General features: G+C 38.3%; 1 protein-coding gene across 5 annotated transcripts in view; it reads right to left on the minus strand.

Annotated features, from left to right (window-relative positions):
• dlgap1a (discs, large (Drosophila) homolog-associated protein 1a) overlaps window positions 1–13,463 on the minus strand; it is a 126,663-nt gene that overhangs the window by 44,982 nt on the left and 68,218 nt on the right. For 4 of the 5 annotated variants that reach the window (XR_008152530.1, XM_052547982.1, XM_052547981.1 and 1 more), the window contains exon 3: window positions 3,363–4,427. Coding sequence is in view for 4 of the 5 variants with exons in the window: in XM_052547982.1 (XP_052403942.1) it covers window positions 3,363–4,355 (993 nt within the window). In the remaining variant the exon portion in view is untranslated. The remainder of the gene's footprint in view (window positions 1–3,362; window positions 4,428–13,463) is intronic. The other variant, XM_052547984.1, reaches the window with a different exon arrangement.

Genomic DNA, 13,463 nt, shown 5'->3' on the forward strand with positions numbered 1-13,463 from the left:
GAGTTTGTACAGTCAAAGGTAGACACTGCTATTTTTTTGAACACACCCCTTTCAACTAATTGCCCAATTGCACAGCCTTAAGAGCGTGCATATCATGAATGCTGGGTCTTGTTTGTTTTCTGACAATCTACTGAACCTACTGGTAACTTGTTTGCCACGTAGCAATAAAAAATATACTAAAAACCTTGATTATTCTGGTTAGTCACATTGTACTGCTATTATTTTGAACAATACTGTATAAAATATTTTCGTTTTAGTATAATATTATTGTATTATTATTGATTTATTTGTTATTGTTATTAAAAGAATACTGCTGTAAAAATAAAATATTTAATTTCTACATAATAATAATAATTTCATTATTGGATATCATACTGATATATGAAGTAAAAAAAAAAAAAAATCGCACTGTGCAAGCTCTACAAACAATCAAACTTGTAGTTTGTTTTTTCAAGAAAGAAAGCAAGTAAGCGAGCAAGAAAAGTTCACAATGCCAATTAAAAAATTTAACCACCCTTAAATAGGAGCCCTACTAACTACCATCTTACAAAAACACTGTTATCGGGCCCATTATATTAACAAAAGTAGCTACACACGATCATCTCAACTGTTATCAAAACCATCCACTATTTTGCTAGCATTCGCTCACAGCATCTGAACTCAAATGATCTGCTTCACCTACCATGCTCTCAGATTCCTGTTTACCATATATGGCCTTTCCTGTGAACACATAAAATGACTGACGGCAGTAAGGGCCTCAAAGTGTTCTAATTGGCAAGCAAAAGAATCTGACAGTGGAGAACTGTCACAGAAACAGGTGCCATTTTATTAAATAACGTAGTATAATGTAACCTCATCTAAAATTGTACAAATCACTATACTGCTCAATCACTGTTGTGATCCTACTCAGTGCACACACAGACACACAGAGGCACTCCCAAAAGAACAAGCATGAAACCCTAAATGTCTGTATAAGGTCAACAACATCAACATCATAATTCTAACTTGATATCGACAGCAAATCACAACTTGCTGAACATCTAAAGAATTTTTCCACAAACCTTTAGAACAAGACCAGCACAGTGCAATGCCCTGTCACTCACGGTTACTATGGCAACTGGCATCCAGATTTAGCCCTGAAGAAAGATGCCAATTATTCTTTGTATTGACAGAGCATGATAGAGAACATGTGAGACATTCTGCCAGCTCAATTTAGCCTCTGAATTAGTATGTGGCTGCCCACGTGCAAACTCTGATTCACAGTCCGCTGCAGGTGGTCTTAAGATCTTCTCTAGTTCACTCGTTTGATGCATGTACAATGTAACAGGTTACCTCATTTGTCTGTTCACTAGAACTATGAGGACTGTGCACTGCAGCATTACGTACAAAAGGAATAGGAAAAACTTTAAATAATATCAGATACAGTGTTCTCTCTCACCCTAACTAATGTGCTGTTTATTTCTGACACAGTGCTTAATATTAACCATCATTCTAATAACTGATACATGCCCCGTAGAGACAAAAGTACTGAGAATGTAACATTTATACACAAATATTGGCTTTCTCAAACAGACATCTCAAACAAACCAGATTTAAACAATAGTACAGTGTGTTTTGGCAGGTATTCTTTTCCAATCAGATTACAGGACCACTGTCACAAATATTTGTCGATGACTCCTGGGACTCGTAGATTGTAATGCTTGATTAAAGTAGAAATCACATAATACCTATAATGCCTTTTAAAATCCCAATTTTAATTCTGAATCTGAATTTAATTTGAACTGGATTTAAAGTGATTTATATTGTGGTAGTAAATAAGGTGTTTAAAATGCCTCCTATATAATTGCACATTCAGTTTACATTTTTCAGGTTATATATAGTTCTACATTTGAACATATTTAAAGCTGCAGTATGTAACTTCTGCCTCTATATTGCCATCTCTGTTTGAAACATAAAAAGTTACTTAAAGGGTTTACAATCAGTTATTTTTGAAGGCTTGATTGTCTTTATGGGGTGCACTGTAGTGTGTTCATGCTTAGTTTTTTTTATTTTTATTTTATTTTTTAAATTACTTTTCTAATATATTACCTTCATGCTACACCACGATTTCTGTTCTTCTAAAAACGGTCTGTTGACTTCCTGGTTCAATGAAGCCCCTCCCTCAGAAATACGTAATTGGCTCAGATTGGTTAGCTGGCACAGTGTGTTGTGATTCGCTAACCTCCTGGTGCATGCTGTCCATAAATGTCATGCCTTTTACCATTACCCTTTGTTGCTTTTTCCTGGATGCAGTGTTTAAGTACATTTGATGTAAAGCTGATTCTAGTCCCTACCAGCTATTTTCTGTAGGCCTTAAAAAGCAAATACTGTCTCCTAACCTATCTCTCACTTTGCATCATATATCGCAGATGTTGTTAAAGCTCAAACAGCAACATTACACACTAATTAAAGTTAAATATCATAATAATCATAAATCATAATAAATCACCCCTTTAAAAAAACTAAGCAACTGTTGTAATAACAAGCTACAAATGCTTCTCCCACATATGGCATATAGTAGCCTGGTCTTCAAACTGACAAATGATATCAATTCCCTGTGAAATCGGACACAACACATAAAATTAAAAATCATTATTGTGTGAACTGAGGTAAGATAAGGAGATTTTGTTTTGAAGTTTTGAACACTGATTTCTTTTAAACTCAATAACCAATTTGTGTTCATTTCTGACCAAAAATGGTACTGCAGCTTAAGTAAAATAACTTTTTCGAACATGGTTTCTTTGAATTGCAGTTTAGAGTGAACTGCTCTTCTTGTAATTCCAATTAAACTTTCAGTGGATTTTAAATTCACATTCATGAATTCAGGACTTCTGTATATTTCACAGCTCAGTTGCACAGTGTGTAGGCTAAGCTAACTGGCTAATTTGCAAACAGTATACTAAGCTTGCACGTAACCTTTCATGAAACCAGTTATAACGGATGGAGTCTATCCTCTTCATACACATCCAGAAGAACAGCACTCATCCAATCTGCACCATCCAATCCCACCACCTACACAGACACACACATTCAGATTCACACAGAACCCAAGAACTTAGTAAAAACATTGGTAAAAAAAAGTGATTTACAGGTTTAGAGAGGGAAATAATACCAGCGAGAGATCGAATGGATCCAAACAGATGCTTGTCAGCTAAACAGAAAGTAAGGCAGCTAGTGGGTTGCACTTACTTCTCGGCAGAACTCAAATCAAAACTGGAGGCTCTCTCCAGTGGTGGAGGAGGAAGAGGAGGGGTGGTGAAAAGGTGGAGGTGGGTTAGGTGAGCATGTGGGTGTAGGGGAGAATCGAAAGGCTTATTGCATACCTGCAAGAATTGGCATGAGCGCTCCTGCTGACAAGCCTCTGCTTTCACTAGAGCCTTATCTACATTTACAGAGGGCTTCTGGTAGACTTGACGTGCTCTGCTCACCGTGAGAGAGGACGACCACGAGCTCTTCTTCACGAGCTGTGAAGCGTCCACGCTCAGCGGGATGCTTGTGCACGTCGTGCACTTGCCCAAATCATTGCTGCTGCGGGAGTTTTTAAGCGCCTGGTCATTGATGGTGTTGTAGGCTTCCAAGAAGTACTGCGACTGCGACTTATCCGGGTGACGGCCCATGGTCATGACGCCCGGTGGTCCATGGTGAAACAGGCAGGCCTCGCGTTCCAATTCATCCGAGCTCCAATAGCCAGAAGGTGGCGTCCTGTTCTTGGGTTCAGCCGACTTGCAGCGCTCCCGGCTCTTGCTGCGCTTGCGGTGCCGAATAGCAGGGGGTTCTCCGTCGGGGCTGGCCTTGCCTCCATTGATGCTGCCCTTGCCATGGCCGTGACCATGGTGCGGGCCCTCTAGTGAGTGGGACTTTGTGAAAAGCTTCTGAACAGAGTGTACCAGGTGCCGGATTCGGCCAGGGCTGTCGCTCCGTTGCTCCAAGGCAGCAGCGGCACGCTTGTACTGCAGTGTGTGATAGCCATCCCGAGGCACTGGGAGCTGCCGGTCAAACTGATCCAACAGGGCGACAGGGAGACGCTGTTGACCCTTGTTGGCTGGAACCCCTCCCCCAGTGTAGGGAACCACAGCGGTCTCATCCTTCAGCTCATGCTGAGAGCTGTAGTGTCGGCGGGGGAAGGTCCCGTAAGGCACCACACAGTCGGGCTGGTAGGGGCTTCTCTGGGAGTAGTAAGAGTGGTCGACCGGGTGGGGGTTGTCGATCTGGCTGATGAGGTAGGGCTTGTGGTCCAAGTGGTGACCCATGGAGTCAAAAGAGGGGTCACATGTCACCACGTGGTGGTGGCTGCGGCTGCCGGATAAGCCTTTCATCACGAAGATGGAATCATCCAGCGAGGGTTGGAGGCATCCACGCACAGTATGGCTCCAAAGTGACCTGAAGGTCTGCAGGGAATACACAGAAAGACATAAATGATTGTGAGCATTCTGTGCAAATGTTTTCATGTTTTTTGCTCTCTGGGTCAATAATAGGATACTTTTTTTTCTTTTTTTTTTGCCTAGATCTATGAATTTATTTAAAAAATACAATTCAGAGATATCATGAATTGAATTTTTCCCTGATCTCTGAATTAAATTCTGAATTCAAATTCCATGAATAATATTCAAATGTGTTGTGACTCCCCCAAAACATAATAATATTTATTAATTAAATCAAGTAAAAGTTAAGCTTTTAAAATCATATGAAATCAACATGAATGCAAAGTGTGCATGTTTTTAAAGATTTTTCCTTTTATGTATCTTAGACACTCTTATTATTCATTAAAGGGATAGTTCACCCAAAAATATCTCATGTAAATAAAGACATGTCAAATACTCACCCTCATGTCGTTCCAAACCTTTAAGACCTGCTTTCATCTTCAGAACACAAATTAAGATATTTTTGATGAAATCTGAGAGCTCTCTGACCCTCCATACAGCAACAAATCTACCACGTTCAAGGCAAAGCAAGGTAGAGAGGACATTGTTAAAACAGTCCATGTGACATCAGTGGTTCAACCTTAATTTTATAAAGATACGAGAATGCTGTCCTTAGTAGCTTTCTGGGCCTTGAACGTGCACCTGATGGAATTTACCCGTTGATTAAATAACAGCCTTTACTGATGAGATGCGCATTAAATATCGGATGATATTTATTGTGCACCCTTAGTTCCGAAGATAAACTAAAGTCTTACAGGTTTGGAACAACATGAGAATGAATTTTCCTTTAACCTCTTCACCACCAGCAACACACAGTTTAATAAAAGGTCTTGTGCTTTGCAAAGTGGAACCACGACCACTTTGTACAAAACAATGTGTACTTAAACCTAACCAAGCAGAGCTGATCTGATCAAATACCCTGTTAGTTCAATGAACATCTGTGTTTGACATTACCCAGCAAAAGTCAGGCTTTCAAAATGCTTTTTTGTCTGACAGTACTTGAAAGGATTATTCAAGGCTGAGAAGTCTTGACATACTTTTTCTGCTCTTCTCTGAGGGAAGGAAAGAAAGCTAAGATTCACATGATAGATTGACGATGTAAAAAGGAAAGTAGTATTGAGAATCACAATGAAGTATTCAAGAGGAACTATATATATTTTCAATGTTGCCAAAGATTTCAAAGTTTTGAATTTCAATTTAAATTCTTAAACAGACACACATCCATACATACAAATTAAACCAGAGCAGTTCAAGCACTTTTAAAAGACTTTTTTGACACAGACCCAACGTGTTAAGTAATAACTAAATCAATTGACTAGTCAAGTAGTAAGGGTCAACCCCTAGCACACTACTTTCATTTTATCACCAATCCCAACTACTTTCAGCGGCAGCCGCTCACTGTCAGAGTCATTAAAATCAGTACAAGGCAGCACTCGGTTTACTGGGGCACTATTTCAACATGAAGCCTGATCATTATTCTTAGAGCCTAAATTTCCTTTTTAAACCGATGTCTTTTTTAGATGTTGTCAGCTTTCATCAAGGCTCTTCATGGAAAGCTCACACTCAGTAATTGCTTGAACCAAGTTCACAAAAATCAAGAGTTATTGTCCTATTTATCAGTCAGGCTATATAGCCCAAGCTGGCACAAGCTGATTGGTTCATGCTGCATATGCATTTACTATATGCTGCATGCGTTTACTATATGCTGCATGAGCTTACTGCCTTGCATTTATATGGCTGGCTAGCATTCACTTGAGATTCCTGCAGCACGCTTTCAGAGTTTCTCTGAAACCCTCCAACTTACCAGCTCCACCTGTGTATATCTGCTATAGGTTATTTTATATGCAATTTGTGCAGCAGCAGTATGTCTTCAATACTCATAGCACCGTATCGCCATATGCATTGGCAGTAGCAAGTTCCTGTACTTGCTTGCAGCAGCATCAATAATCTAGAACTACAGCAATAACCAACAGCGGCAGCAACTCAGCAGCAGCGTAACAGATCTAGTCCGCCAAGACCAAATACATTACATGACAACTGTCATATCAGAGAGTTGTCATGATTGAACTATTAAAATAAATTAAAATTAAAATTAGCTGGGATAAAACACTTTGTCAGGTATGTGATATGATTGAATCACTCATGTGAACAACTTTTTCATCTCAGTTTTGGGCTTTTTCTGAGGCATATAGCCAAATGTGGCTAACTGCAGATGGTTAGCATATCCTCATTCAGCCACAATAATTGCATGACACTGGAAATGAGGAAGAACATTTGTTTCAAGAAAGAGAGAGAGAGCAGCAGAGTGAGAAAGAGCCAACCCTGTTATTAGAGAGGTTATTATTGGCCCTTGTGACAGTCTAATGGGGGGTGGGGGAATGCTGTTGCAGCTTGGAGTGCAAAGCCACAGATCTCAAACACCTACATGCCACATACTCATATCACACATACACAAACAGGAAGAGAGGAGCTCATTTACAGCAAATCTTTAGACAGCCAATTGCAACGCCACTGATTCACACAGCACTGGGGTTCACAGTGGCCCTGTCAATGTCCTTCACTGTCATGTCAAGCATCACCCTTTCTATTCATAACAACAGGCATCAACCAGATACACACCATCTATAGCTCATTTTTTGTACATAACTTTTTCTGAAATGCTTGAAAGAGAGAGTTTAGTTCCAAAACACGATAAATTACTTTTTTTTTTTTCATTTCCACCAAAATCAGTATTGTATCTGGTTGGTATTGAAAAATATATTTTTAATTTTACGCAAAATATGATATTCCCAAGTTATAAGGTCATGTTTTCAAAAAAAAAATTCCAAACCCCGACAAATGCCACTCTCCCTTTTTTGCAGAATGCGATATATTCTCTCAACCAATCACAGTGCACGATTCCACACACACGCTTTGAAAACACCCGGCACCCTGGTTTTCCTCATCTACTTTGTACTTTGTGATTAACAAACAAGGGCGGCACAATAAATCGCATTTGTTAACTTGTGCATCTTTTCAGTAATGCCGTATCTGCGATTAATAGTAGGCTACTGGTAAATATCCATCACACGATTTCAGATGGAAATTATTTAGATGCATTGAATACACAGAGCCGTAGATCACTGACAAGCTATGCTATATCGCATTCATTAGATGAATCACATTCGATTATGAATGCTATACCGCGGAGCTTTTCAGTGTTAATGTTTTTATTAAAGGGTAACTAAACCCCTGGTCAGAGCCTGACTCCACCCACTGACAATATTTGAAAAATGCTGAAAAGTGGGCAGATCACAACGCAGATAGAGGGGACGAACCTAGGGCGGGGAGTGCGGCGTGAACCTGAGACTCGCATTGATGGGTTGATTGACAGCTGCTGTCAGAGACGCTAAAATGGAGAGTGACTGTAATGACGCAAGTAGCTTTGCAACAGAGCGATCATTTGAAGTAGAGGACTTTTCTCCCCCACTTTCACCTGAAGTGGAGGATGTCGAGGTGTTCATATCAATTAGAGCAACTGGCTCAAACTGCGGTCTTAACTCCCGCACCGCGTCGCGTTTCAGCGCGAGCTGTGTGGAGAAGCCCATTTCCACCTCTATTGCGTTGGAGAAGCATTTTTAGTCCAGTGCCTGTATATAAGAAAAATCTCCATTCTGTTCAAAATTTCAGTTGTTATTTTTCTTGTGCAGTATATATAAACATCTGTTATGTGAAATAGATTATTAAGGACAGAACTAAACAATTTTCATGAGCTCTCTTAATTTGTTAAAATTATTAACATATTTGGATATTCTGGATAAACTTATGAGCACATATATATATATACACACAGTTAAAAGTTATATCATGGCAACTCTCTGAGGGATTGTCATGGTAACTTACATGGCAATGTTAATGTGTTTGGTCGACAGAATAGATCTGCTACGCTGTTGCTCCTGTGGCGGCAGAGCAAGCACTGGGACTTATATTATATATAATATATCTGTAGTAAACATTCACTGATTCTAGGAAAGCTCTTTGTGGAACATCCCATTAAGTGTGCTTTCATTTTACAGTGCATATAAAATTGACATATTAATGTCATATGCATCTTGATAAAGCCATTCCCCTCAGACATCTCTGGAGAAAAAATTTAACAGTTCCTGCAGCTCATGTCCTGGAATTGTATTCCGTCTGCAGGGGAAATAGGTCATTATGACAGGTGGAGTGTGGATTGGCTATGATGTGATTCCCTGTAAAAGCTTTCTAATGGAGACTAACACCTGCCACCCACCTTCCCCTAATACTGGTGAATCCACTACTACCATTCATAGGACTGTGACACCAATTCCTGGTTCCCTCATTGTTGTTTTCCCCGTGCAGTGTAAAAAATGTAATGTAAAAAAATATATATGCATGTATATGTGTGTGTGTGTGTGTGTGCGTGTGTGTGTGTGTGTATATATATATATATATATATATAAAGTGACGTGACATACAGCAAAGTATGGACTCAGAATTCGTGCTCTGCGTTTAACCCATCCAAAGTGCAAAGTTTTCATACAAATCTGTCATCTTCTAAGTGAAATCTCTGTTCGCAAGGATCTTTAGGCAATTTCTTTTGGGGAGTGCCCCTCTCTCTCTCATTTTTGGTCTCAGCTCTCACAGGACCTTTCTTATTTGTTGGGTACTGAGATATGTTTGACTCCACGCCATTTTTTCATGAATGACTTTTGGGAAAACTGTTAATTTATGGCATTCATCTTTTAATGTTGTTTCATCTTTTCTAAAATCTTTGTAAAAATAATTTTATTGTATTTGATGTATTAATATTACTTAGTTATTATTATTATTATTTATTTTACTTCCTGCATTTATTTATTATTTATCTTCTCTACTCTTTAGTCTACCAGGGGATGGGTTGGGATGGGTTCTGCATTTGTGCTGTTGCTTTTTGTTTTGTGCTATTGTTCACAGAAGAAAATTAAAAAAAAAGAGAATGAGTCAGAATGATAAATTATAATTTATATGCTCCATAAACAGTTCAACATATGCTAATGTGTATTCTAAAAGGCTCAATGCTTCTAATAACAAGGTAGGCTATTGATCCATTGATCGGTTAAAATTAACAACAAAAATCTGATCTGATTTTGCATTGGTCTGAACAAAAATATGGCAGACTGAATAAATCTGTAAATCCACAGTTTGACAGCAGAGGGCGCTTATGAAGTGCAGAACAGAGCTGTTTCCATCGTAACCTCTGTAAACAAAGCTGCTTCTAAAAACACTGCTTTATTACACATAACACAGAGGGAAGATGTGAAGAAATTGCAATCGAAACTTTTCTTAAGACATTGGGTCTCCTTATTATGCATCAAACTTATTTCATAGAATGTCCCTCAGCGGTCCTGTTTTTACACAAAACAAAACTACTCTACATGTTGTGCCTGCATGAGACTCTTAATAACTTTGATTAAAGCTGATCTATTTACTTTGAGTTTTTCAAAATTTTGAGCGGCGCGTTGGGGACCCCTGCTCTACCTGATCAAGTAGCAATATCTCTTTTTTAAGATCACATATGAATAATTATCTTAATAACACATTCAATTATGCAACAGTTTATTTAATTAACACAATTAATTGCACATATATGACATGACAATATTTGGCATGAGTGTATTTTACAAGCTCAAAATTGGCTGGCCTTCTGCTTTCATGAAACAATGTGCTTTAAATAATGCTTTTGTTTTATGTAATGTCACGATGTTGTAATAATATGGTAACTTTTGTTTAAGGGCCATTTCTCAGTATTAACTAACTGCTTATTAGTGTGCATATTAGTGGCTATTAATGAGTACTTAAAAAAAACCATATTAATGCCTTATTCAGCATGACCATATTTTAGATCACTTAAACCTACTCCGTAACTACTCCAGCTGTTTCAATCACAATACTGCTTTATTGTGGAAACCTGATTCCACTGCATGTCTTTTATATGCTGGTTAAGCATAAGCACAGAAGTTGTGCTGGAATGTGTGTTGGGCCATATTTTTATGGGTGACAAAAAGTAAATTTCATTACTGCAGACAATGTCCATCTGTCTTTTTCATGAGTATTAACAAGAGGTTACACAGCATGAGTAATTAGTCTCTGAGGGAAAAGGGTCGCCACACAGTGGCTGAACAGATGGGATAAAACATAAAAAATATCCATACTGGAAAAGTACAGCAAGATACCCAGTTATAACCACATTCAAACGGCATATGTGTTAAAATATACATATATATACAGTGTACTATAGGCATAATGGACAATTACTGCAAATTATTATTAGTACATTTCCTTTTGATTCTGGATTCAACTGTGATCTACACATTTTGTGATGTACCTATTAATGAAACAATTCTTCACTTCATTCATTTGTTCTCACATATCCTGATCATAGATTAAGACAAGACTGCAGTTCTGAACTGTTACTCCAAACAGTTTCTTGTATCTTGGTGATGCTTGAAATCACAGCCGACTATGAGCTCTCGTACAGACAGCAGTTGTGACAGAATGGGATTACTATGATGAATCGGGATGTTTTCCTCTTATTTAATGCTATGGTTGTGGGCATCCACAAGCGTCTGGAGAGCCAATACTTTTTTCTCCACCTGAACGTTTTTGTCTTTCTAGAAGAAAACTGTCTGGACTTTTTTCTCCAGTTTCCAAGCCACTTACCAGTGAGGGAACAATTACAACTATGAATAAAAAATTCAGACCAGCATTCATAAAATTCTTGACAGAACAGGTCAAATCTTTGTTGAAAAACAATGACCGAAATCACAGTGCTAATATTTCCTTCTCTGTTTCACTTCAGAAGATGCGATCCATCACCGCTCTCCCGACTTCCTGAGACAAAAACCTAGAATGATCCATGACCCCTTCTGTTCCTTATCAGCCACTTTTGTCTCCATCCACCCATCTCTCTATCCATCTATTCCTGCCTATCCTTCTCCCTTCGGCTGACAGACTTTAACACCTATGGCCTTCAAAACCCCCAATCTCAGCAGGGAACTAGAGCCTTGGCTCTCCTCAATTGCACATTTATCACTTACAGATGGATGGAGGTGCACATTCCAGTATAAAGATGACCAACATGGACTTACAGTACATGCTAACATACACTCACTATAATCACACACACACATACACACACACACACACACACATGCGAGAATGATGAGCTGATAAAGATGTGAGTCAGAGCGATATTGATCCCAGTCCGGCGGTATACCGCTGGAGGCAGCCTGATTGATAGTATACCAAGGACCAGAATAATAGACTGAAATTTGATTTGTTCATAACACAATATCCATCTGGCATTTATACATAGTTTAAAGAAAATGGATTAGCCTATGAGAACAAACGCATTAGTTATGGTAAATGATAATGCAAAAAAAAAATAAGTTCATAATCAATTAACCTTCTGACAAATCGCATTGTACGTCTGGGTTATCCTGAGTTATTGTGCAGGGAGAAGAGGGTTTTAGAAGTGGCTTTAGTTGTATCAAAACTTGTGTAATTAGCTGCACAGCTTTAGCTGTAGTGAGGATGGCGGAGCTACTGAATCGATGCAAAGGCCTTTTGTCCATTTTGGTGACTCAAGAGCCTCTGTTTGCAGACTTCCTGCGAGCCAAAAATAAACTCAACTTGAATAGATTTCCTCTTCCCACGCAGGAATCAGAGAAGCAGAGGGAATGAGAGGAGAGAGAGGAGAAGGGGTGTAATGTTCATTAACTGTCAGGAGGATCTGATTTTCATGGGCCTGCATTTCTTAAGATGGGAAAGGTCATGTGTCATCGCCGGATATGACTCTGTAGGCTATGGATTCGCTTGTGGGGGTTGTTTATATTGTTATTTATAGAAGTTATTTTGTGAATCATGTTTAATGGATCTTTGAAGATCTCGGATGCATTTGAGGGGTCAGGTTAGCAATGCATTTTTAGCACCCGCTGACAGATCAGGTGTACCCATTGACGCTTACTCAAAAGTAGCCATGTATTCTGATGGGATAAATGTATAGATATATGTTTTTCCACTGTTCACATTTTAGGAGGGCTTTTAAAAGTATAACATTTATAAAGAATATTCTGGGCACTCATTTCTTTGTAATTAAAGTCAATGAGGACGTCAAGCTCTGAACTTCTTAGACTTCTGAAGACATGCAATAATTTAATACAAGTTAATGACTAAAACTGTACCATAACAGAACAAATAAATTCTTTAGAAGTCACAAGAGAAGCTGATTTGTGAACAAATCAGATTATGTTTTTTTTAATGATTCTGAATAATTATTTACTGGAGAAGAAGATTGTCAGTAAAAATGACCCAAGGTATAGTTTACCACAAAAGTGTAAATCCCATCATCATTTACTCTCATGTTGTTACAAACCTGTATGCAGATTTCAAAAGAAAATATTTTGAAGATAGTTGCTAGCACAAATTTCTGGTGACCACTGACTTCCATTATTTCTGAAAATATATTTTATGTTCCATAGTAGAAAGAAAAAAAGTCATACGGATAAGAAACAACATGAGGGTCAGTAAAATCATTTTGTGAACTATCCCATTAAATGTCAGGCTGACAAAGCTATTGTATAGCTATAACTGGAATATAGTGCACAAGTCATGTTGTTGACCTTTGATACTTTTATAGTGCTTCTGCATCCTTTTTGATGCTTAAAAGATCCAGTCTCTTTTTTTATAGTTAAAAAAAAAAAAAAAAAAAAAAAAAAAAAACAACAACAACAACGTGTAACCAGTGTAGAAAATGGTGTAGAAAATGTCTTACAGTATGTGTTCCTCAGAAGAAATAAAATCCTAGAGTACTGGAAGAACATGCAGTTGTACATCATGGCAGAACTTTCACTGCATTAAGGAGCTATTTCTAAAGTATTTGACTCCAAATTAGACCAACTATTTGGGGTTTTGACACAAATTTCATGATTTTAATTAGATTCTGACTCTCAAGCTTTCAAT

The sequence above is a fragment of the Carassius gibelio genome, chromosome B2 (assembly GCF_023724105.1).
Source record: "Carassius gibelio isolate Cgi1373 ecotype wild population from Czech Republic chromosome B2, carGib1.2-hapl.c, whole genome shotgun sequence".
Classification (NCBI taxonomy): Eukaryota; Metazoa; Chordata; class Actinopteri; order Cypriniformes; family Cyprinidae; genus Carassius; species Carassius gibelio.